Here is a 24,006-nt window from a genome sequence, read left to right on the forward strand (position 1 = left end):
AATAAAGCCATTGCTAAGAGGGCAATTGGAGAAATAAGAATATGTCAGGGTATAATTTAACCAAGCTACTCGACTCAAATTCACGAGTAGCTTAGTTCAAGATTCGATTTGAATTTGATGTTGATTGAGTTTGAGTGGAATTCGAGTTACTTGGTAAGGTATTCGAATCAAGTACAAATAGGAAAAATCAAAGGGTTATTATCACTTTACCCCCTTAACATTTTGTACCTACATTACTTTTTAGTTATTTTACCCCCAAGACTAACTGTCAAATTTAACGGAGTTTGTTAATCAAGTGAAAAGACATATTTAGCTCTTAAAATTAGTATTACTTTACCTCATAAACTATAACCTTATTATCAATTTACCCCATAGAGTTATTTTTTATACAATTTATCCCACCATTAAACACACATAGCAAGTTGAAGAATTTTAGAAGAAAGTACCTTCTTTTTTGTATAATAAAAATAATAAAAAATTTAGAGTGGCTTTTCTCTTTTTTAGTATCGAGACAAAAAAGTCAAAGTATTAATCTCTTTCTTCTTCGCAATCTTATTAATATTGAAAAAATAGAAAGATGGGGGGGGGGAAGAGAGAGAGAGAGATCAATTCTTTTTTGAAAAAATATAAATAAGAAATTAATAATAGTGATATAGTTTAAGAAAGTAATATATTGAGTTGAATTACTTATGGGGGTAAAATGATTAAAAGATAACATTGGAGAGTAAATTGATAGCAGTGATATAATTTAAGATGGTAAAATGATAATAAACCAAAATCAAAACTCAAGTACTTATTAAACCTTATAAGCTAAAAGTTTATGAAATTTACCCCAAAAAAATCAAACTTCAAGATTTTATTGAACTCAATTGAGTTCGATTAATCTTTTGATTGAGCTCTTTCTTAAAATAAATAAAATACTTATGTTTGTGTTAAAAAAAAAATCTTTTGATTGAGCTCAATTTGTTTGAATTCAAACTCGAGCTCAAGTCTCAATTTTTAAGAATTCAACGAGCAACGAGATGGAGATCAAGTTAAAGAAATTTTATTGAAGCAGAGTTCGAACAGTGTAGCCCTAAATGTGACGTTGAAGGGTGGCACTAAGAATTCAATAACTCTTGGAATGACGAATGATCCCCTTTCCAAGGCTACATGAGTGCCCCCGTTCCGCAGCTGTTTTCAGCTAGTCCATCACCTGCTACCGGACAAAGTTGGCACAATCAGTGCCTCCACTACATCTGCACCAGATTGCCAGCTTGACTTGGTCATTGCAAGTCATCCCTCCTGCCCATGGCCGGCTCCTATTGTGGTCTCATCTCATTCCTAAGCTAAGATCCTTGCCTTTTGACTGTCGCCTTAGTGGTGTACGAAAGCGAGGATGAACCTCTGTTAATTAGTTCAGTTTTTATAAAAAATATATATATAATATAAACGTGTTCTAGTCTACACAATACCAAGGTTGGACCATAAGTCCAATACTATTATGACCTTATCGAATTTTAGATTGGACAAGGCTCTCAATATATTTGCACATAGATGGAGTGCCAATAGATTTGTTAACAAGGATCTATACATATAGAAAAGGGATGAATTCACTCTATTTAATTATCCTACCTCCAAATTTTGAAAATTACATTAACCTCTTTTGAGATTTATTATCTTGTAACATTTAGATCCAACTAACAATTAAAAAGTGATATTAGGAGAGGGAGAGAGAGAGTATGATTCCACCATTGCTTTTGATCTACTAAATTGTTTAATTAATGTAATACCAAGCCAAACATTAAAGAAAATATTAGAATTTGCTATTTATTATCAGGCAATGTTTTAAAAGGCGAAAGTGTTGGGTAGGGCATTTAGTATCCTCCCCAACGAGGTGAAAGCCCCATGGCATGAGGCGTAAGCCCCGCGAATTTTTATTTTTTAAATATATATAAATATGATATATATATATTATAAAAGTCATTTGAAGATATAAATAAATATATTAAAATTAGATAAAATTAAGAAAATTTATACAGAAAAAGAATTATTATTGTATAACTCTAACTAATAATTTAAGAAAAATACATATATTGATATTAGCTGCACAAAAAAGTAGAATAATTAACATTACAAAAAGTTCAATCTTAGAAACAACTAGTCACAACTTAGAAGTCACCACATTAACAAGCACTTAAATCACAAACACATAAATTCAAATAAACACAAATTTCAAAGGTTAATTGTTTCAATAAACACACTTAACTAGTATGAAAAATAGAATGCCAAATTAGCAACCATATTGCTTAATTATAATACATAACAAGGAATAGCACCAATAATTAGAAACAAACTGACAAATAAAATGATACTATTCATCAAAGTCAATATCATCCATGTCATCATCTTCATCTAGTGTATATACACTAAGTAATTTTCTTCTAATAGTTGATGATGGTTCCGAAATTTTCATCATATTATAGGATCCAATCTATAGGTAATAATCTCTTTTCCTTTACCTTTCTTGGCTAACCATATATTATATTTCAAACAAATTCATATCAAATTCACTCTATGTCTTAATATAATAGATAGTAAATTAGTAATAAAGTTGAATATTAAAAAGTTAAAGACTTAATTGATGAAGTTAAATCTTTTTTTCCTCTTTTTAAGGATAATTTGTGAGGTGCATGCTTTTAACGCTCCACTTCAGAGGCACACCTAAACACCTGGACGTATGCCTTAGAACACTTTCACCTTATGCGACCACCCAGGGGCAGTATTGGAACGCTTTACCCTGACACTCATCCTATGAATGCCTTTTAAAACACTGTTATCAGAAATTAAATCACATATGGTATCAAATATAGTATGTCATTCTATATATTTCACTTAATGTAAGATTCAAATTACTCTTTTCAGTAACAAATCCATTCTCAAACAAGATCAACAACAAATAATTAAAAAAATCTATAATCAAAATATTACAAAGGGCAAACTTTAATACCATAAAAATCTCAACAACTTAAAGTTTGTTCTTTCATGCTGACAAGAATATTTATGATATTAAAGTTTGTTCTTTGTAATATTTTAGTTGCAAATTTTTTGATTATTTATTGTTGATTGTGTTTGAAAATGAATATGTAACTAAAAAAAGTAATTTGGATCTAATATTAAGTGAAAAATATAAAATGATATACTATTTTTTGATGCTATATAAGATTTGATCCCTAATAATAAATAGCAAATTTTAGTGTTTTTCCTTAATGTATGGCTTGGTATTGAATTAATTAAATAATGCGATAGAAGAGGGGCAATAATGGAATCATATTATCTTCTCTTTCCTAATATCACTTTTTAATTATTGATTGGATCTAAATGTTACAGGATAATTAACCAAGTGAGGTTAGTGTAATTTTTAAAATCTAGAGGAAGGCCAATGAAATAGTCAAAGGTTTTTGAAATTATCCCTGTAGAAAGAGCAAGAGAATCACCTTGATAATTAAGAGATCGAGCCCGGATCTTCTTGCAAGTGAAAAGGTTTGGATAGACAGCCAACCTCTCGAAGAGACTGATGTGCAGGATCAGGTGATAAGGATGCAGCTTCGTGGATTGAGTAACCCGTAAGAACTTGCCCTTGAGAGGGGACCAAAATGTGAATTCTTGGATGGGCATATATTTATGGGCTTCCTCAAAAGAGGAAAATAAAACTTTGCAAAATTTCGATGAATTCATATTGTAGCAGATACATTGGTGTTTGAGAATGATGCATTATTAGCAAAATGGCTTTGCAGGTGGGCATTGTGGTGGTGGTAGATTGCAGGAATGCTGGTGGCTTGCAGATAGGTTGCTTGAAAAAGAAAAGGACGTTTTAGTCCTTTTAGTTGACAAACAACAAATTTTTACTAGTATTTTCTTTACGAAAAATTTGAACTTTTAACACTTACTCAAATATTTTTTATCAACTATTTAGTTAATTGATATATAAAATGCATCTTATTATTAGTGGCATTAGCATTATATATTGAATTTTTAGGACTTTATTTATTATGTCAAGAAAAAATTGTTTAATGTTAAACTACATACGCCTTTTGATTAATTGTTTGATTTTAATTTTAATTTTTGATCAACCAAATTTCAAATTTAAGTACTTAAATCTACTACATATGATCTTCTAAATGTGAAGTTGAAACTAACAGAATTTGTATACATTCAAAGTTGTCTCTGTAAATATATAAAACCAACATTTGCATCTAATAGTAATAGGGTTAATTACCATATATCCACCTAATATATATCCTATTTGTCTGTTTACCTCTTAACTTTCTTTTTATGTCATTTAACCTCCTCTAGAAGAACTCTAACACTCTATTATGTCGATATTTTATTTCTTTTCTCTTTTCCTTTTTCCTTCAAATCAGTAATTTTTAAATTCTTATTGTTAAGTAAATAAAAAATTCTTCTATATAATATATTTCTTTGCTAAATTTTGTATTCAATTCAAATCTTAATTGAATTGATTTTTTTTATCATTGTTTTACATATCACAATTCTCTATACTAATTTGTGTTCTTTTATTTGTCAAAAACCATCTTGACTAGTTTTATGTTGTCTGTTCTATAACTGCATGGAGAAACTATACATACATACATACATATACATACATATATATATATATATACACACATAAATAGACACACACACACACATACATATATATGTATTTATTTAGTATCATTATAATTAGACAAGTTGAAATAAAAGATTAATTTTTGACAATCATGTTAACAAGCTAATTATTTGGACATCTTTTTGGTCTATTTCCTTTATTAAATATTTTCTTATAATATTACTTTCTTTACTATTTCTTCAAAAGTAATCAAATATTAATATGTTCCTAGTAAATCTACTTCTATCTTTTGGTACTTTACCACTACAAATTAGAGTAATCAAAATTTAGCCACAATTTAAGATTAATAAAGAAAAGAAGAAGAAAAAGAAAACTAAAAATTTAGCATAATAGAGGTGTAGTATTGTCTCTTAGGGGTTAAATGAGAAAAAAAATTAGGGGTAAATTACAAATCTAACTATAACTTAAGGGAAGTTTTTGTGAAAATATCATCTGTCTACTTTCTATTTGCACTTTGAGATTTGATTGCTCTTCAAAGTTTGATAGTAGAAAATAGTCAAATTATATTTTTTTTCCCTTAAGACTGTTAGAATGATAAGATATAATAATGAATAATGAGTTGTTATAGATAAGTATTGCACATTTCAATTTATTAATAAATATACAAATTCCTTAACAAAGTTCTATACATTTAAGTTAAAATAATATAATGATTAAAAAAAGACTTCTTTATATAGAAACTTAATTTGAAACTTTTTATTTTGAGTGTAATAAGACATCGAGATTGGATAATTAAGTGTCAAAAATAGAAAAGAATTATCATACAATCCAAAAATCTAAATTTCCACTTGTCAAACTACAATTATCCACACACACGCACACATATATACATGTCACTTCCCCCTCCGCCTTAGGATAAAACCAAAATCCTGACTCAGGGTTCTACAACATGTGTAAATACATACAAACTATACAGGGATGTGTACAATGTACATGTTAGTCGTAGGGAGTATAAATCTTTATATCTTTGTTTATCTGTTTAGTCCACAATTCGGTATATATGCTTGTCTAAGTGCATTTTCGGGGGCAAGGTGGAATTACTAGAATATAGGAAAGTGAGGCAGCTCTATGGTTGGTTGCTAATAACTGACCAAGTTCTTCTCCATCAACACCCTTTTTTGAGTTGAATACATATAGTAGTTGAAATGACACTAAAAAGCACCAATTCCTCAAAGTTAAACGTAACTATTGGTGCTGCAGCGTTTTCCGTGACCTTTCAACAGACACGACTGAAACACGGTGCAAGAAAATTGGAGAGTACTATTGACCTTTTCTTTCCTTTTCTTCTCTTTCTTTTTTCTCTTTTTCAGTTTTGTTTTGTGTGCGAATTATATATAACCTTTAAGCAGATGCATATTTTGCTCATCCAAAATTTGAAACTTGTTTCAGCCAGTCCCGAAATTTGCCCACTTAGTTGCACTTGTTCCATTTGCGTTTCTGCAACGTCCTGTGGCTCTTTTATTCCAATTGTCCCCAGATTCTTGCATCATCTCCTTAATCAAATTCTTGATCATAATCGTAAAAACCTGGTTCTCGTCTCCAATTTACTCATCAATCCACCATGTAAAGTTTCTAGCGTGCAACAAACTGGATAACATCATTCTTTCTATTCCGTAGCTGCACATTTATAAAAAACTTGTTCAGCATGTAATTTTGATCAGCTCCATATTCGGCTCTTCCAAAACCAAAAAAAAAAAAAAAAAAAAAAACGTAGTATCAGTTTTTTCATTTAGGTACCTTGTTTCCCTACAGTATTGTGCTACAGAGCTGGCTGGGCGTGGCTCAGGAGCTCCTGTAGCCAAACCTGTATAAAAATCAACAAATCACGTAATATCGTTCTCTCAAGTTTCTTAATCTAGGATCTAATCAATCTCCCAAAAAAAAAAAACTTATACTTGAAGTTTTGAAGAAGAAAATGGCACAATCAGCGCCCGGAAGTCCGCGAGGGACGGCGTCTACAACGCCAGGGAGTACTCCAACACCGCTGTTTACCGCAGTGCGAATTGATTCAATGGCTGATGATCGGAAGCCAATGCCTGCGTGCAAGTGCTTCCCAGTATTGGCTGGACCTCAATCGTGTATCACCAACTTCCCCGCGCCAGATATCTCGCTCCCCCGCAAGGTATGACTTCTGTCTTTTCTTGTTTTCTATCCTTCTTCCTGTCCTTGTAGGTGCCATGCATGCGCTGTACAATATTCTCATTCCATTCTAACAAGTTCAGCAGAGATTACATTCTCATCTAGCAGTTTTATATAAATCCCACATATTAGTTCGTGGAGAGCATACAGAAGTAATTGAGGAAGGATCATCATTGTTCTTGGTTGATTTTGCAACGATTCTTTTCTTTCTTGGTTTTAGTTTTTCAAATGTATACAACTAATGCGCAGTAGTAGGATCAATATTTAATAAGTTACGGTTGTTAACATTGCAATTAACTCACAAAATTGAGGCATAAAAACTAAGGAGATGTTTGATAACCCAATTCAATACTTAATAGATTTAGATCTTAATATGTTTAGACGCGTTTGATAACTAAAAATTGAATATTTAAATTAATTAAGTAGTATTAAATTTTTTAGGCAAAACTTGTTCTAAAAAAATAAGTGACAAGTTATTCATTTATTATTACTTAATATAATATACATTCAAATATATCAGATTTAATATTTAATAATTCAATAATTTAATGGATTCAAAATTCAAATTTTAGTTTTCAAATTTCAATCTTATCAAACACACTCTAAATTCATGATTAAAATCCCAACATCTAATGTCTTAACCTTGGTTATTTAACCACGATTAGTTGAAGACGTCATTGATAACTGTGTAAAAGTCATGTATTACTGAATTTAAACTTGATACTGGTGGCTATGAGAGGACTGTTAAAATTACCCAATCCTAAACTTGACTGTTGGAGGTTGGAAGGATGTAAGAAAAATAAATAAATGTCAATATGCTGGTCTTAAAATTTACCTTCAAGGATAATGTAGTAAAAAAAATGTGGTTTATTATCCGTGTACACTTTGTAAATGGAAAGCTCAAAGTGTTTGAATCAATCAACTCCTTTAGCTACAACAAGTGGGAAGAACAGGACGAGATCCATTTGTTGACTTGCAGTTTATATCACTTCCAATCTCAGTAATGATTAATGGATACAAGAGTATAACTTAACCTTGAATTGGAACTTTTGCAACTGGCGAAATATGAATACAGGTGGGAGCAGAATTCTTGGGGACTTTCATCCTTATATTTGGAGCCACAGCTGGACCCATTGTAAACCAAAAGTACGACGGAGCAGAAACGCTAATAGGGAACGCAGCTTGTGCGGGGCTAGCAGTTTTGATAGTGATCTTGGCAACTGGGCATATCTCGGGAGCTCATCTGAATCCCTCCGTAACTATTGCATTCGCGGCACTTCGCCACTTCCCATGGGCTCAGGTGCCTGCCTACATAGCAGCTCAGGTTTCAGGATCGATATGTGCTTCTTTTGCTCTCAAAGCTGTTTTTAACCCCTTTATGTCAGGTGGTGTCACGGTTCCGTCCGTAGGCAACGCCCAAGCCTTCGCCCTTGAGTTTATTGTAACCTTCATTCTCCTATTTGTTGTTACAGCGGTCGCCACAGACACTCGCGCAGTAAGCACATCATCCTTGCTCCTCAGACTTAATCTGTTCAACTGCGAACCTATATAGCCTTCGTAGGTTAGCTATGAATTTTGGCCTCTACATAGTTTATTTTTAACATGTGCTCATACTGTCGCTACACATGTAAATAGGTTGGAGAACTGGCAGGAATAGCAGTCGGAGCTACAGTCATGCTCAACATTCTTGTTGCCGGGTGAGTTTTGGCCAGGGGTTTATTTGATAACTACTCTACTTAATGGTGAAAATTAATTCATTGAGAACTTTTTGAATTCAACGTGTTTGATTGCAGAAATCTCCTATCGCCTATAGTATATTAAGCATTGTTTAACTAGTGTACAAACTTTCAAGTGAAAAAATTTTACTGAATTTTTCGAATTGACTATACATGCTATAACTCTCACACATATAACACATTCTTGTACAATCTCTCGTACAAAGTACACCTCTTTTTGTTCACACACTTATACACATTGCAATATACACTATCACACAACCACTAGGCCATTGGCTTAGTGGCCACCACCAAAATGCCACATTTAAGTGGCTTGTTTCCAAAAAAAATCCAGACGGGTGTGCTGTGCACCCGTCTGATCTGGTGGTGGTTCAGTCCCCTTCGAGTTATCCCTAGGTCTTCTTAGGTCCGCCCCCTTCCCCTTAGTGTAGGATAGATTAGGTTTATCATCTTGAAAAAAAAAATATACACTATCACACACAATTATGCACGCTTAAACACCACCTCTAACTTTTTTTTTAATCACACACACAAGCGCACACAATTTTTCTCTCTCTAAATACACAAATAAAGGTAATTTTTTTAAAGATAACAACATAATATTTCTGCGATATTTCAATTCAGCATTATAATTCTGTTAATTATTAAATAGATATAATCTAATCAATTGAGCAACTTAATACTGAAAAGCACTTCATTTTTTAGATTTTAAAAATCAGATTTCAGGCTTCAATTTTATAAAAAAGGGGCCTAAGTAGGCCAATGAATTAGTGCTTGTTACAAAGTAAATAAAGAATGGAATGGGTTCGCTTCATATGCACCCACGGGTGGTTAATAAAGGCTGTAAGAATTTTGCTACCAGAGCAATTTTGTCTACGATGACCGAATCACTTTTATAGATCATTTTAAAATTCAAACTTCCAGTCCAATCAGGCCCTTCAATCTGGAAGGATAACTACTGAGTACTCACTTCTAACTATTTGACATTTTAGTATTGGTTTATTGCATTACGTAATTGGTTGGAGTTTGGACAGCAAAAGTGGCAAGATGCAATATTGACTCTTTTTTTTGTTTATTTAATGTGATGCTGAATTGATGATTGATGTGCTGATTTTTTTTTCAATTGAATTTTGATGGAAAAAACATATGGAATATTATTTTGGAGCAATATTTTTTTCGAGAAAATTGAAATATGTTAACTTACTATTGGCATTTTGGATTTCGGATATTACATTGTTATGCTACTAGAATCCTACTAACATACTTACAAAACAAGCACTGACAACATTGCCGTTGCTGTCGGCAGGCCAGCCAGCGGCGGTTCAATGAATCCTGTCCGAACTCTGGGGCCAGCCGTCGCTGCTGGAAACTACACGTCAGTTTGGGTGTACTTGGTGGCTCCTACACTCGGGGCCCTGGCGGGAGCAGGGGCATATACCATGGTCAAGCTTCAAGGAGAAGGGCGTAATGCGGCTGAAGCTCGACAGCAGTCCCGGAATTTCCGTCGGCCAAGCTAGGCCTACTAAAGTTCAAATCTACCTATCTATCTGCATGGCAAGTACGTTCGGATAAACGGAGGACTGGTTCGTAAGCCAAAAAGAAAAAAGAAAAAGCCGCAGCAACAACCATTTATAGTAAATTAACTAGTGAGGTTGGAAAGCTTAAAACTCATTGCTTCTTATATACTTCCAATTTAACGAAGAATCGAAGGTCTAGAAGAGGAAACTAAACATTGTACTTCCCCTGACATAATATTGTGCTGTGCTTATTAAGGTTTATGCAAGATCATCAGTACTAAATCAAGTGTGTCATACTTCAGTGTATCCACTACTCCCTTATTTTTGCAGTCACTTAATCTTGTAAAGCTCAAACAGTGGAATTATCTATGGAGGCTTGTTATGTATTGGGGCTCCTACAAGTGTAGTTTTGATTGTAAGGTGCAGTTAATATTCGGGATGAGTTTAATTTCGAATTGCGGGGATGAAATTAACTGTAGGACACAATTTTCAATTAGTGAAAAACATTATTATACTCCCTTCGTCCCACTTTGATTGTCCTGTTTTTCTTTTTCGTCTGTTCCAAATTGTAGTCTACTTTCTAATTGAAAGTATAGTTGTCTTTTAATTTTTCGAAAATACCCTTATTCAATGTAAGTTGTTATTACTATAAACTACCTTATTTAATATAGATTGTTAGTATTGAATATAACCTACCCCATTTAATACATTTAGATCTTTCAAAACATATTGATATATGAAAAGCCAACTTTATTTAATGTAAGGGTATTTTAGAAAAATAGCAATCTAAATTTATTTTTCCAACAAAGTTAACTACTTTTTGTTAAACTGAGTGAAGAAAAATTAGAACTATCAAAATGGGACGGAATGAGTAGTATTTTTGCACATTATTGTTCTAGTATATACATTTATTGTTTAAGTAGTGTCTAAACATGTTGTATCAGTGTTTAAAGTGCACCATATAATTGGAACAGTAATTTTAGTAGCCCTGCATCTGCTTTGGTTCGGCTTGTGTTGGTAGTGTAATGTAAGAACTCAAAAGTATATTAGATTTGAAATGTTAAATTTTCTTATTTCTTCTCTACTTCCTATATTCTCCAATTTGACAAGGAAACTAATTTTAGAGAAGGGAAATTACAAACCATAGTCTCCCTAAACTACGATTGGTATAAGAACTCATCCCTGCAGGACCAAGTGCAATGATCATATGTGGGCTATAAACCCTTTCATTGATGCTGCAAACATAACCAGAACCTGTATGTGACGATTTGGGGCAGGGACGGTCATCAATATGACCGTCCCTGCACGGTTAAGGGCCAAGATTTGCCCTAAAAATTTTGTGCGGCTGAGATTACACCATGTAACTCGATTTTCGCGCCAAGTGTGGGGCCCACCACTATCTGTTGTGAAAATACATCCTGTGAAAAAAAAAATTATACGATGTACAAAGAAAGTTACGCGCAGTTGATAATGACTAAAATTGGCAGGGACGGTTGCACCTGCAATGTGCAACCGTCCGTGCCCCGAGTCCTGTGTGTGAAGAGTGGACTTTAGCAGCATGAGACTCTAAAAGGACACTTAACAGAGACAATGATGGCCTTAAAGGATACGAGGTGTTGGCCTGGATACCTTTATGGTAGGAACGCGTTGACCGTGCCTATGGTAGGAAGGTCTTCAGAGGCCGACACGTGTTGCAGGTGGATGGATTGCAAACGGAGACATTAAACCGTGGAATCGCGCGTGGAGATGCAACGTTAACATGTTGTCCGCGGCTGCAAGGTAAAAGCACAGGTTCGGATATTGCCTATTATATGAATACAATAGTCAATTGTTTTGAAAGACTAAGTCAGCCTAGATATTGCCAGCTAATTAAAGATAACTTTTATTTAACATAGCAAATACATATTTACATATGAAGACGGTAATAAGAATACATAAAATAATTAATGATACCAAAAGTTATCCTTAGTGTTTGGGTTTTACATTCTTATTCAAATCTAATCATGGTCAAATTTGGGTTAGATATATACAAATTAAGTAGTATTTTAGGGTCGAATGTTCTATATTTTTTTCTTAAACTATAATGTTACTTTTTTTAAAATTTTTGGTAGAATTGGTGTTGTTATTATCATATTTATCAAAAAAAAATTTCCACGTTAAAAGGCCAGTAGTACTTTTTTTTTATTTAGTGATTTCATAATTTAGATTTCATGAATGGTACCATTCTTTATTTTTTAAATCCACGACATTATTTCCTTTTGTTTTCTGTATAATTTTGCTATTTTACTTAGGATTACTAAGTTAAAAGATAAAATATTATTATTTACTTTTTTACTTTTACTAAGTTTGGTAATGTTTTCTCTTTATTTACCTTCCCACTAATAAATTTCAAACCAAATTCCTATATAAGTGGAGCCACTTCTTACTTATTTAAATTAGAAAGGCATGGAAGGCACTTCTTACTTAGAAAAATGTTATTTGCACTCCATTTTTTATTATTTGTAATTCCACCATTTGTTTTATCATATAGTCTAATTAATGAAAACTATATGATCAAAATGATTATTGAAGTGTGAATAACAAAAATATAGTGTAAATAATCTTACTTATTTAAATTAATAAGAAAGCATGAAAGGATGTCATATTTGTTATCTCTTGTTATGGTCTTATAGAAGTTTTAATTGGAGTAGAATCATAAATAACGCAAGGTAATCGAAAACGTGATAGGTTGAAGTACAAATAAGATAACATGCACATTAACCAACAATTTGAAATGAAATGATTTTAAAAAGTAACTAACAATTTCAAATGTGAAGAGTAGATGTGGAAGTTAAGAGAAATATATTTTATAAATTAAATTAAATGTGAAATGCTACAAAAATAGAATTGGTAGTGGGAAGACGTGTGAAGGCTTGTTGCTAAAAATTCTTTCTCAAATTTATATAGATATAGATAGATATAGATGTCTTTTTTTTAGTGGTTCAATCTCATATTCATGAACTATCTGCAGAAAAAAAAAATTCTGGACTATACTAATTTTGTTATACCAACTCTGTTATTCTTATTAGTGTATTAATTGTTACGCTATTTCTCTCATTTTGTTGGGTCTACATTAATACAAGTGTAATTGTTATTATGTCTCGTGTCCCAGAAAATACATAAATATCCTATTCAGGTGGATACGTGCAATATATAATCAAATTGATGGTAAAAATTTAGAATGAATAAGTTGCTTTTGCATAACGGTTGTAAAGGTTTCTTGAGACTTTATGAATTAGGTGTCTTGCGTTTGCAAAAAGAATTTCAGAAGATTTTTTGTATTGAAAATGGAGTTAAAACTTGCTATAGGTTACTTTCCTGTATTTCAATCTTATCGTAAAGGGTAATTTGCTGTTGAACCTAATTTTTTTTCTGATTATATCCAGCTAATAAATTAACTTAAGAAAATAGATAATTTATGGAGGAAAGCTATAAGTAGCTGGTGCTTATTTTGAAAAATAGATTTATTTTTATTTTATCCAATAAATAAATTAGTTTATGAAAAATGGGTACTCTGTTCTTATAATGGAGGAAAGTCATAAAGAGCTAGTGTTTTATTCAAAAAGGATCTATTTTTATTTTATCCGATAAATAAAATTTTTGTATGCAAAAATGGGTACTCTATTCTTATAATGGAGGAAAGTCAGGAAGAGCTAGTATTTTATAGAAAAATGTGTTTATTTTTAGTTTAGCCGATAAATAAAATTTTTTATTTATAGAAAAATGGGTACGCTGTTCTTATAATGGAAAAAAGTCATAAAGAGCTAGTGTTTTATTGAAAAACGGGCTTATTTTTATTTGATCCGATAAATAAAATTTTTTATGAGAAAAACGGGCACTGTGTTCTTATAATGGAGGAAAGTCATAAAGAGCTAGTGTTTTATTAGAAAATGGGTTTATGCAGAATTTTATTTTATCCATAAATTTTTTTTATGGAAAAATGTGTACTCTATTCTTATAATGGCGGAAAGTCATAAAGAGCTAGTGTTGTATTCAAAAACAGGTTTATTTTTATTTTATCCGATAAATAAATTTTTGTATGGATGTCTAGATAAAATTTATTGATCGGATTAAATGAAAATTTATTTTAACACTCATTTTTCCAAAAACAAATTTTCTTTTCGAAAAAAAAGAAAATAAGCCCGTTTTCTAATAAAACAGTCGCTGTTTATGGCTTTCCTGCATTATAAGGAAAGAGTACCCATTTTCTCAAAAACAAATTTATTTATCGAAATAAAATAAACATAAAGGCGTTTTACAATTAACCACCCACTATTTACGGCTTGCCTCCATAAATTATCCACTTCACTATTTTTCATAAGTTAATTTACTAGTTGGATAAAATGGGAATAAAATTAGGTTGAACAGCAAATTACCCTTTAGGATAAAATTGAAACACAGGAAAGTAACCTATAGCAAGTTTTAACTCCATTTCCACTACAAAAAATCTTCTGCAATTGTTTTTGCAAACGCAAGAAGAATAATTCATAAACTCTCAAGAAACCTTTATAACCGTTATGCAAAAGCAACTTATTCATTCTAAAATTTTAGCATCAATTTGATTACCTATTGGACGTATCAACGTCAATAAGATAATATGTATTTTCTGATACACGAGACATAATAAGAATTAAACTTGCATTAATGTAGACCTAACAAAATGAGAAAAGTGGCATAACAAATAATACAATAATAAGAATAACATATTTGGTATAACAAATTTGGTATAGTCTAAAATTTTTTTTTTTTTTTTGCAGATAGTTCACGAATATAAGGTGCAACCACTAAAAAGAATGACATGCATATGTAATGTAAAAATGAATATAAAATGAATGTAGTTACATTGTGTCATCCGGTATTCGGGTCCATAGTGGAAACCGAACTTCAATAATGGAAAGCCAAAGTTGAAGCTTACTTCAGACGCTATGGGGAAGAAGTGGGGTCACCAAATATTTGGTACAAAGGAAAGACTTGCAATAACATAGTACGGAAGTCAGTCTGCTGTTTGCTTCCATCCGTACACGCTTCTACTTGATTCCCTATACACGCGCTCTCCAACAATTTAACGTCTCCGTTTGGACCGTTTTGCCCCCAACACGTGTCGCTCTCTGCCGGCATTCCTACCATAGGCAGGTTCTTACCATAAAGGTATCCGTGTTGGCCTATCTTTGATTTCTTCTTCGCACGCGTATGGACTAAAACACCTTGTCACAATCACTAGACGAAGGACTTGGCAAATTACCGACTGCTTTCAGTGCCGTGCGGTCAGTTGTGTTTCCAATGTGACTATAGGTGTCCAATTTCAATTGACGTGAAGAAGCATGGCACCTAGAGCTAAGATTCCAATTGTGACCGGAAATGGTTTGTTATTGATAGATATGGCCCATTGCTTAATGTAAGAATGTGTGGACGTTATTAATTTAGCAGATGAAACATCTGGATCACTCGCTACACAAAACATTTTTCTTTTCTAACAAAATTTCAATTCACTCAAAATATTCAAATTGAAGGTGTTATTTACATTAACATGAAAGTGAGAAGCATATAATGAATGGCACCGCAAGGGAATTTAGGATTATCTGATTTTTATTCCATTGTTTAGAGCAATATACTGTGAACGTGAATTTTTATGTGACCTGACCTCAGAGAATAAAACAGCACAATTTTCAGAAAAAGAGACGTAATTGTTCAAGATAAATAGATAATCTCATAGGCACATAATTGTTTGGCTTTTTATTATTGGGGGGGGGGGAGGGGGGGGGGACATGGTTAGTTCTATTTTGTACCCCTGAGTTGACCCTAATTCTCACTTGATCCCTGAGCTAAAATATGAGATATTTCACTTTCCTAGATCTTAATATCGTTCCACTTTAATCCAATACTTAACAGAATATTCCAAACTATTTTGTTAGTTTGTGTACATCTTGTTGACAATTGAATTAAAATGAAAAGAATTTAAGAGGTTGAGGAATAAAGTGTCTCAAACTACAGTTTAAGGATCAAAGTAAGAATCGAGATATATTTCGAAGGTGCAAGATAAAATTAACCCCGAAAAACAAGAAGAACGACTTTTTAATTGAACAACTTATAATACAACTTGAACCATTTTGGGTAGAGCTGTAGGCTTTCAGAAAGTTAAGATAGAACCTTAAATTGTTCCTGTGAGAGATGACTATCCATCATCATCTTGAGCCACCATCGACGAGTAGGTCCTGGCCAGTGATACATGAAGAATCATCGGAGGCAAGGAATAAAACAGCGTCCGCCACATTATTGGCTTTTAACGCCTTCCCTTTCAAGCTTGAAAGTTGACAAACCTCTTCAGCTTCCTCTGCCGTGATCTTAAATTGATTACAAACCATAGGTGTTACCGCCGCGCTCGGCGACACTGAGTTTACCCGTATTCCATGCTCTCCGAGTTGCTTGCCGGTGCATCTCATCAGCCCCAACACCGCATGCTTGGACATGTGATAATCTGTTCGAATTTGTCCTCCACTACTTCCAAATGTACTAGCCGTGCAGACTATGCTACCTTTGATGCCCTGAGAGACCATCGCGCGAGCTGCATGTTTCACGCAGGCAGCCACGCCGTCCACATTTATGGCGAAGAGATGGTGAAGTTGGGAGAAGTCGAGATCCAGAACTGTCTGATCTGACTGGCTTACTATGCCTGCGTTGGCGAACATGATGTCGAGCTGGCCATGAGTCTTTAGAGTCCATTCGACCATGGCTAGGACTTGCTGTTCATCAGCAACATCGCAGTGGACGTAACTGCAAGTGTTGGAGCCAATGGACTCCGCCACCTTTTGGCCCTTTTCGTCCTGGATATCGGCGATTACCACCCGTGCTCCGTGAGTGGAAAAAAGTCGTGCTGTTGCTTCCCCTATGCCGCTAGCGCCGCCGGTGATTATGGCTACTTTTCCTTCCAGTTTTTTCAACTGAAGAGTAGGTCTAGACATATTCTGTCCAAGAAGGTCGAGGATAAATGTAAAATTGCACTAAAGTGTCTTCTTGATATCCAATCTTTTGGAAGGCTTGCCCTTTAATGTATACTGGCGTAGTTATTTATTGTGCTTGTTGGCTAGTTTTGGAGAACGTCGCCATATGTAAAATATAGGATTTAATATGTACCATGCATAATAACTAGTTGATTTACATAAAGGAAAGTAGCAATAATTTTTTTTTCTTTTTCTCTTCGGAGAGAATCAACAGTCATTTTTCACTTACCCTTGTTAATATCCTATTGATGATTCGAACTCTCGATTATAAGTAAAATGTCTTACCAATTAACTTGCACTATGTTGTCAGAAAGTAGCAAAATTATCGACGTTAAAGAGTAATAATATAAGTTTACGTTGTGTAGTAGTATATATTTCTGATTTTTACTATCACAACCATGATATGCTACTGTCATTCTTTTAACCAAAATAAAAATAAAAGCTACTAATTTCAAAAAGATCCACTAAAAATATCTATTGATGATACGTCTCACTTCATGCAGGCATATTGGCAGTTATCGAACTAGTTGCCATGAGTTTGGGCCTTTGATTTGTGACACTACGTGTTTAAATTTCAACAATTAGCCCTTTCCTGAAAATATCATCAATCTTAATTTGCGCGGGCAGCATATGTTTTGTGCAATTGCTTTGACTCATGATAATGAATTGAGTCAAAATCACTTAAACTTTTATTCTAACGAGAAAAAGAAGAATATTTTTTGCAAATGTAAGATGATGGTTGTGAAGAATACCAATTTGCACCATAATGACTTGTTGATTAACCAAAAAAAATGCTACTAAAATAAAAGATGCACTGAAAATATCTATTGGTGATGCCTCTCGCATCATACATCCACAACTGATGCAGTAGAAGTTGTCACGATTCCATGACAAGTTGTGACGTTTTTTGACTTTTAATTCGCGAAGGATATTTTTGCAAATGTAAGACTCGAAGAATGCCACCATAGAATGGGTGGCAAATTCCTCAAAATATTGATTATTTTTTTTAAAAAAAAAAACAGTCAATTAGGGCTCCAACACGTAGCTTTTCTCATTCTATGCCCGTCACGCTGACAAGGAATGATGGGCAAAATAATTCTTAAAAAAAGGGATAATTTCAGAAACCTCCTCTCTTGAGATTTGAAAAATTACACGTACCTCCCTTATCATTTAAAATGATAAATTTACCCTTAAATATTTTGATGAAATTCCCTTTTTTGGCATGCTTATATTTAGAATGGGTTTTAAAATTATTATTTCATTCTTTTTCGTTCTTATTCTTCTTCTTTTTTGAATTTTTTTGACAAGTTAATTTTATATTTAATCCAATATTTTTGCTAATCTTTATTTTCTATTTTTTGGTACTAAAACTAACAATAAATAAAAAATTAAATGAATTATTTCAACATTTTCTTTTCTATCTTATAAATCTAAATCTATAATAAAGTGTCATCAAAAGTATCCTATCATAGTGATAAAATTATTATTATAATTATTTATCAGATAGTAGGTATGTACATGAAAAATTTGGTACCTCTTTCTTATAATTATACTAGATAATCTTATAATTGTATAGAGAAATAAATTAACTCATTATATAAGGGCATTTTTTGGGTATTCATTTAAAATATTGGCCAATTCAATATTATTTTAAGGTTTTGTTACTAAAAATATCAAATCAAGGGAAATGAGTGTAATTTTTCAAACCTTGAGAGAGTTTAGCGAAATTGTCAGAAACATCAAGGAAGATTTCTGAAATTATCCCTAAGAAAAATATGAGGTGCCGTCGTGCCAAGTAGTCAGGATGATGGGGTCATTCTTGTCTGGCTCGTCGTGCTGATCTTGCTTGCAGTTTTATAACGCAAAGTATCGAAGCCTCTTCAAAATGGTATAGCGGTTTCTACCATTTCTTTGGTATTAGACTGACACAATGGTACAAGGTATTCTGCCTCGCATCAAGTCAATAGGAACCAAAGGACAACTGACAAGGCTGACTTCACCTTGAAAATGAAGCACAAAATAAGAGAGTATAACTAAAAGATTACCGGTAAGCTGATAAAGATTTGTGCTGAGAATTGCATCACATGACAGGCAGGTTATGAATGTGAATGTTTAGTTATATATTAAAATGATAATATTTCAATAAAAAAAATTTTAGTCTCCAAAATTTATAATTTTAAGCACATTTAGAACAATTGATGGAACTTAACATTGATTAACAGTCAAAATCGTTTTAGCAATAAAATTCTATTTCAATTTTTCCTATATTATAACCTCCTAATTTTTGTTCTGTATATCAAATATGTATTATTATCCAATTTTAACTTATTTAACGAAGATATACTTTTTAGGTTAAATGATAATGTTGTGCCTATATTATTCTATATAGAGTACATAGTGGCTAACGACACTGTGTTATCTAATTTGAATTATTTATCTATAGAACCAAAAAAGTAAAACAATCAAAATATATTTCATAAAAAAAAAACTATAGTAGGTAAACTACATATAACCAAGAGACATTTAAAATACTTTGAACTCGTGCTAAATTGCTCTAGTAGTAGGGGCACAATTTATATACTTTTCTCAGTTTTCTGTCTATTAAATCCAAAGTTTCAATGGAAAGTTTTAAAATAGTTACTTTGCTATTTGTTTACCTTAATATTTTACCACAACCCTCCCCCCGTTACCTTAAGAATCTTATTGAATGATTCAAAGAATTATACAAAATATTAATTTCATCTTAAATTCAATTGATAATCTATTAAAATTGAAAAAAGAAAACAAACCTGATTTACTTATAGTTCATATTCTTTATAGTTTGAATGGATATCTAATTGAGCGTTTAAATATCAATACAAGTAACAAAAAAAAAATTCATTATCAATTAATTCTCCATAATGCAAAACCATACATACATATATAATGCTACATTTGGGACCAGTTATGCAAGAGTAAAAGTCTACGAGAAACAAGTGGGATGAATACACAAAATAAAACAATAAAAGAAAGAAGTTTCGTGAACCTTTGCACATTTTCAACATAATTTCAATCTAATTTGCATTTCTTTTCCTTTGAAACCGTTAATATCACTATTTAAAATCTAAGATACCATGATGATCCAAATTCGAAACATTGCTATAAAAAATGCAAAGTCAAAACTATTCAGTAGTGGCAACTTGACTTTGATCTTTAATCATCATTTTTTCGTCAATTTACTAAATATGCTTAAGATTTGAAACACTGGGGACCAAATTTGTTTTGATCCAAGCATTAATGATCAGTCTTACACACATGCAGAGTATTATAAACAGGAATTGTATTTCTTCCAAATTTTGGATATATGTTATGTATTGATTTAAATTACAAGTTTTAAACTTATTTTCTTCATAATGGTTGGTTAGTGATGATTTAGTTTTAATATTATCGTGATGTCATTTTCTAATAAAATGGAGGTGATTTGTCACTTAATCATAAATTTTAATCTCTTTTTGCCTAAAAATATGTTCAAGTTCAGGAGTACCAGTTGTAAAAAGTTTTTATGTTATTTGAAAGAAAATTATTCATTCATTAGTAAATTCGGGCATGTCATCTTGTATTATATTATCCATGAAAATATATGGAATACTTTTAATGTGAAAATTGTTTGATGTCCTACTTTTAGAATAGACAATAAGCAGTTATATTTTTGTATTTATACCTATTAAAAATATTTCTTAACTGTATCACTACATAGTTTAATTAATACGAATATTTGATTTCAAGCATGTATACATTAGTACAAATACCATTAGTATTACTAGTGATAAATGGTGCACTCAATCTATGTACAATTTAAACAATCATTTTTTATATGGAACAAAATGGCATAAAATTTTAATAAACAAAAAACTTTGATCTTTTAAAAAAAAATTTAATATTATTTTAATGAATTTGGTAATTATAATGTTTGTGGTTGGTTATTGGTGAAAGTTAGTTGTGGTATTGGTTCACAATACATAGCCAACATGTTAATCAGATGATAAAAGTATAATTAAGTGATGGATTAATCTTTCCTACACTAACAGTGTATACACTATCAAAGTTGGATGAATTACAAATATGCAAAATTTAAATTTAAAATTCAACTTTTGCATATATGTCATAGATTCAATAGTGATAGTGTATACGCTGTCAGTGTATATAAGTTTTGCTCGTAAGTGATTGCGATGATAATGCTGAAAATTTAAAAGTGACAAATATGGTCTAATTAAATTCACCTATACGCACTGCGGTTATTATGTCATCAATTCATTCTCATTAATTTGGTCTAATACCATTACAAATGCATTTTTAAAATATTTCTTTATGTTCTACCCACAAAATATAAAAAACAATCATGCAACAACATATTACTTCTGCTACAAATATTCCATCTCAACTAATTAATTAACCATTCGTTTACTCATTTACAGTTATTAATTCATATGATTGGTTTAATTAATTGCACATACTAATTTACGATCATTTTCCTCCTACCCATGATTGGTTTAAGGGCTACTCACATTTAATCCCCTTAAGGTATATCCTATTTATCAATTTACCCCATAACCTTTAATTTTGCTCACTTAATCCCCTACAGGACAAAATTACCCTTGCATTATTTTGACTTTTTATTTACCTTGTTTTCTTTTCTTTTATTTCTTTTCCTCTTTATTCTTTATTTAATTCTTTCTCTTTCCCACAAAATATTCACCTTAATGATTGAAATTAAAAAAAAAGGAATTGCAGAGATCTATCTTCTCCTTAAATGATTAAAAAAAAATTCAAATCACTTTCCTAAAATACAATTTTTTTAGCATTTCAATTCTTTTAATTTTGAATTTTCCTCTTTCCTTTATAGTTTCTCATTTTATTCTCAAGAAAATATCATAAGATGAAATTGTTTTCCTTTCTTTTATTTCTTTTTCTCTTTCTTCTTTCTTTTATCATTCCCAATAGAAAATTCAATTTCAACGAAAATTTTTGTTTTGAATTTGTAATTGCATATTTTTAGGTGAAGATTAAAATGGCATCAAAAACTAATTTTGATTTATTGTATGATACCAGGTGTCACAAATTTCAATTGATGATTATTAATCAGGTCACAATTTCATTTTAAGATATTTTTTTGGGAATAAAATGAGAAACTAGGAAGGAAAGAGGAAAATCAAAAAATAAAAGACTAGAAAGGTTAAAAAAATTGTATTTTAGGAAATTGATTTGAATATTTTTTTAATCATTTAAGGAGAAGATAAATCTCTGTAATTTCTCTTTTTTAATTTCAATCAGTAAGGTGAAAATTTTTGTGGGAAAGAGGAAGAATTTAATAAAGAAGAAAGAGAAAAAGAAATAAAAGAAAGGAAAACAAGGTAAATGAAAAGTCAAATAATGCAAGGACAGTTTTGTCCTATAGGAGATTAAGCGAGCAAAATTAAAGGTTAGAGGGTAAACTGAAAAATGAGGTATACCTTAAGGGGATTAAATTTGATTAACCCTTGGTTTAATTCTCCTCGTTAATTGCTTCAACCACTCACAAGTTGCTTTTTAACTTCCCCGACTCTGCCCACCACAACAATAGCTCTGCACTTTCAGTTCTCTCAATGATCTTTATGTCCATTCAATCTGGGTCCCATAACCCTGTCACAACAGCACCTCGTTCCTCTCAATCTTTATTAAGCCTTATGTCTCCCGGTAAAATTTAGCACTCATGTGCCTGATCCAAACCGCTTTGATGTCAGTAATTGTGATCGTGTCTTACATTTACGTGATCCGTACCCCTTACCAACCGATTGGTACAAACCACTATACCATTTTGTAGAATTTTCGCGCAAAGTATTAGTGTGGGCCATGCAAAAATTGGCATTGGTGAAATGATAAGGGAAGTGGGGTAGCGTTGGCTAGCTTAGAATAATTAGAGCTACGATGGAACTTTTCAATGTTTCGGATCGTAAATTATTAGCATAATTTTAATTACTTACGTCGTCAATATATTTTTTAATTAATTTTTTATTTTATTACACCACGTCAAATAGTGCTATAACATTTTTCATTATTCAAAATAACCTACTATCCAAACACACTCACGTATGTTCACTTTACAAGTTGCGCTAGTATAGCTGTAAAATAGAATGGTATAAGTTTGTAAAATTTTGTATAAAAGCTCAAATGGGATTTTTCAAATTCATTTCAAATATTTCGAGAAAACCGACACAATAAACAATTTAGGAGCTGAAAATTATATTGTTTTTGAGTGTTAGAGGACTATTCTTAATTTTGTATTCAAAGTTTGAAGAGAAAATCCGATTTTTATCAGTCAAATTTCGATCTCATAGACAAAAAAAAAAAAAAAAAAAATTCGGTGATTGGGGCCTCAACTATCCTCTATTTTAGTCTTTTAGATAATCAAATCTATTACTCAAAATTAACAACAGCCTGGAATTTTTTCGAGAAACGCCTCAGTCAGAGACATAGCTGGCTGAGTTTTTTTCTTTTTTAATCATCAATAAACCATGAATCGAATGACATTTGAGTGGCTGTGGTGCTTAACTGAAGGATAGAAGTAAGGGATGCTGGTTTAAATTTTTTTTTTTTTTAATTCATTCTCTTTGAGATACGGATGCTAGTGAAGTTGGGTTTTTTAATCAATGACATTTCATTTAGTTCTGAATCCTGTCACGTTATGTCTAACCCAATCATCCAAATGTGTGAGCTGCCCATGTCCGTTGGCCCTTACTTATAAGTCTCATCATTTTTTTTTACTGTAACGACAGTATTTCTATAATCTAATTAATTTTAATTTAAGGGGAGGAAAGTCTAAAGAGACTGTATATGCAGGGCTAATATGTATAAAAATCTACTAGACCAAAGAGATATTCTGACACTTC

At 31.9% G+C, this 24,006-nt stretch overlaps 2 protein-coding genes across 3 annotated transcripts; one reads left to right on the plus strand and one right to left on the minus strand.

The window, feature by feature from the left end:
• The first annotated feature begins 6,587 nt into the window (after nucleotides 1-6,587).
• LOC113768506 (probable aquaporin NIP5-1) lies at nucleotides 6,588-10,090 on the plus strand. Its single transcript, XM_027312896.1, has 4 exons — nucleotides 6,588-6,794; nucleotides 7,887-8,306; nucleotides 8,447-8,508; nucleotides 9,854-10,090. Exons 1-4 carry the CDS (start codon nucleotides 6,588-6,590, stop codon nucleotides 10,062-10,064), a joined length of 900 nt encoding a protein of 299 aa, XP_027168697.1. The 3' UTR covers nucleotides 10,065-10,090.
• Nucleotides 10,046-17,160, minus strand: LOC113768507 ((-)-isopiperitenol/(-)-carveol dehydrogenase, mitochondrial-like). 2 transcript variants are annotated; one of them, XM_027312897.1, is made up of 2 exons: nucleotides 16,251-17,160; nucleotides 10,046-10,127 (listed from the first exon to the last, which is right to left on the minus strand). In XM_027312897.1, exon 1 carries the CDS (start codon nucleotides 17,060-17,062, stop codon nucleotides 16,286-16,288), a length of 777 nt encoding a protein of 258 aa, XP_027168698.1. In that variant the 5' UTR covers nucleotides 17,063-17,160; the 3' UTR covers nucleotides 10,046-10,127; nucleotides 16,251-16,285. The 2 variants fall into 2 exon arrangements, with proteins under 2 accessions (XP_027168698.1, XP_027168699.1); XM_027312898.1 differs by lacking the exon at nucleotides 10,046-10,127 and adding an exon at nucleotides 11,427-11,464.
• Between the last annotated feature and the right edge of the window lie 6,846 nt (nucleotides 17,161-24,006).

Source organism: Coffea eugenioides, chromosome 4, assembly GCF_003713205.1.
Source record: "Coffea eugenioides isolate CCC68of chromosome 4, Ceug_1.0, whole genome shotgun sequence".
In the NCBI taxonomy this organism is placed as follows: domain Eukaryota; kingdom Viridiplantae; phylum Streptophyta; class Magnoliopsida; order Gentianales; family Rubiaceae; genus Coffea; species Coffea eugenioides.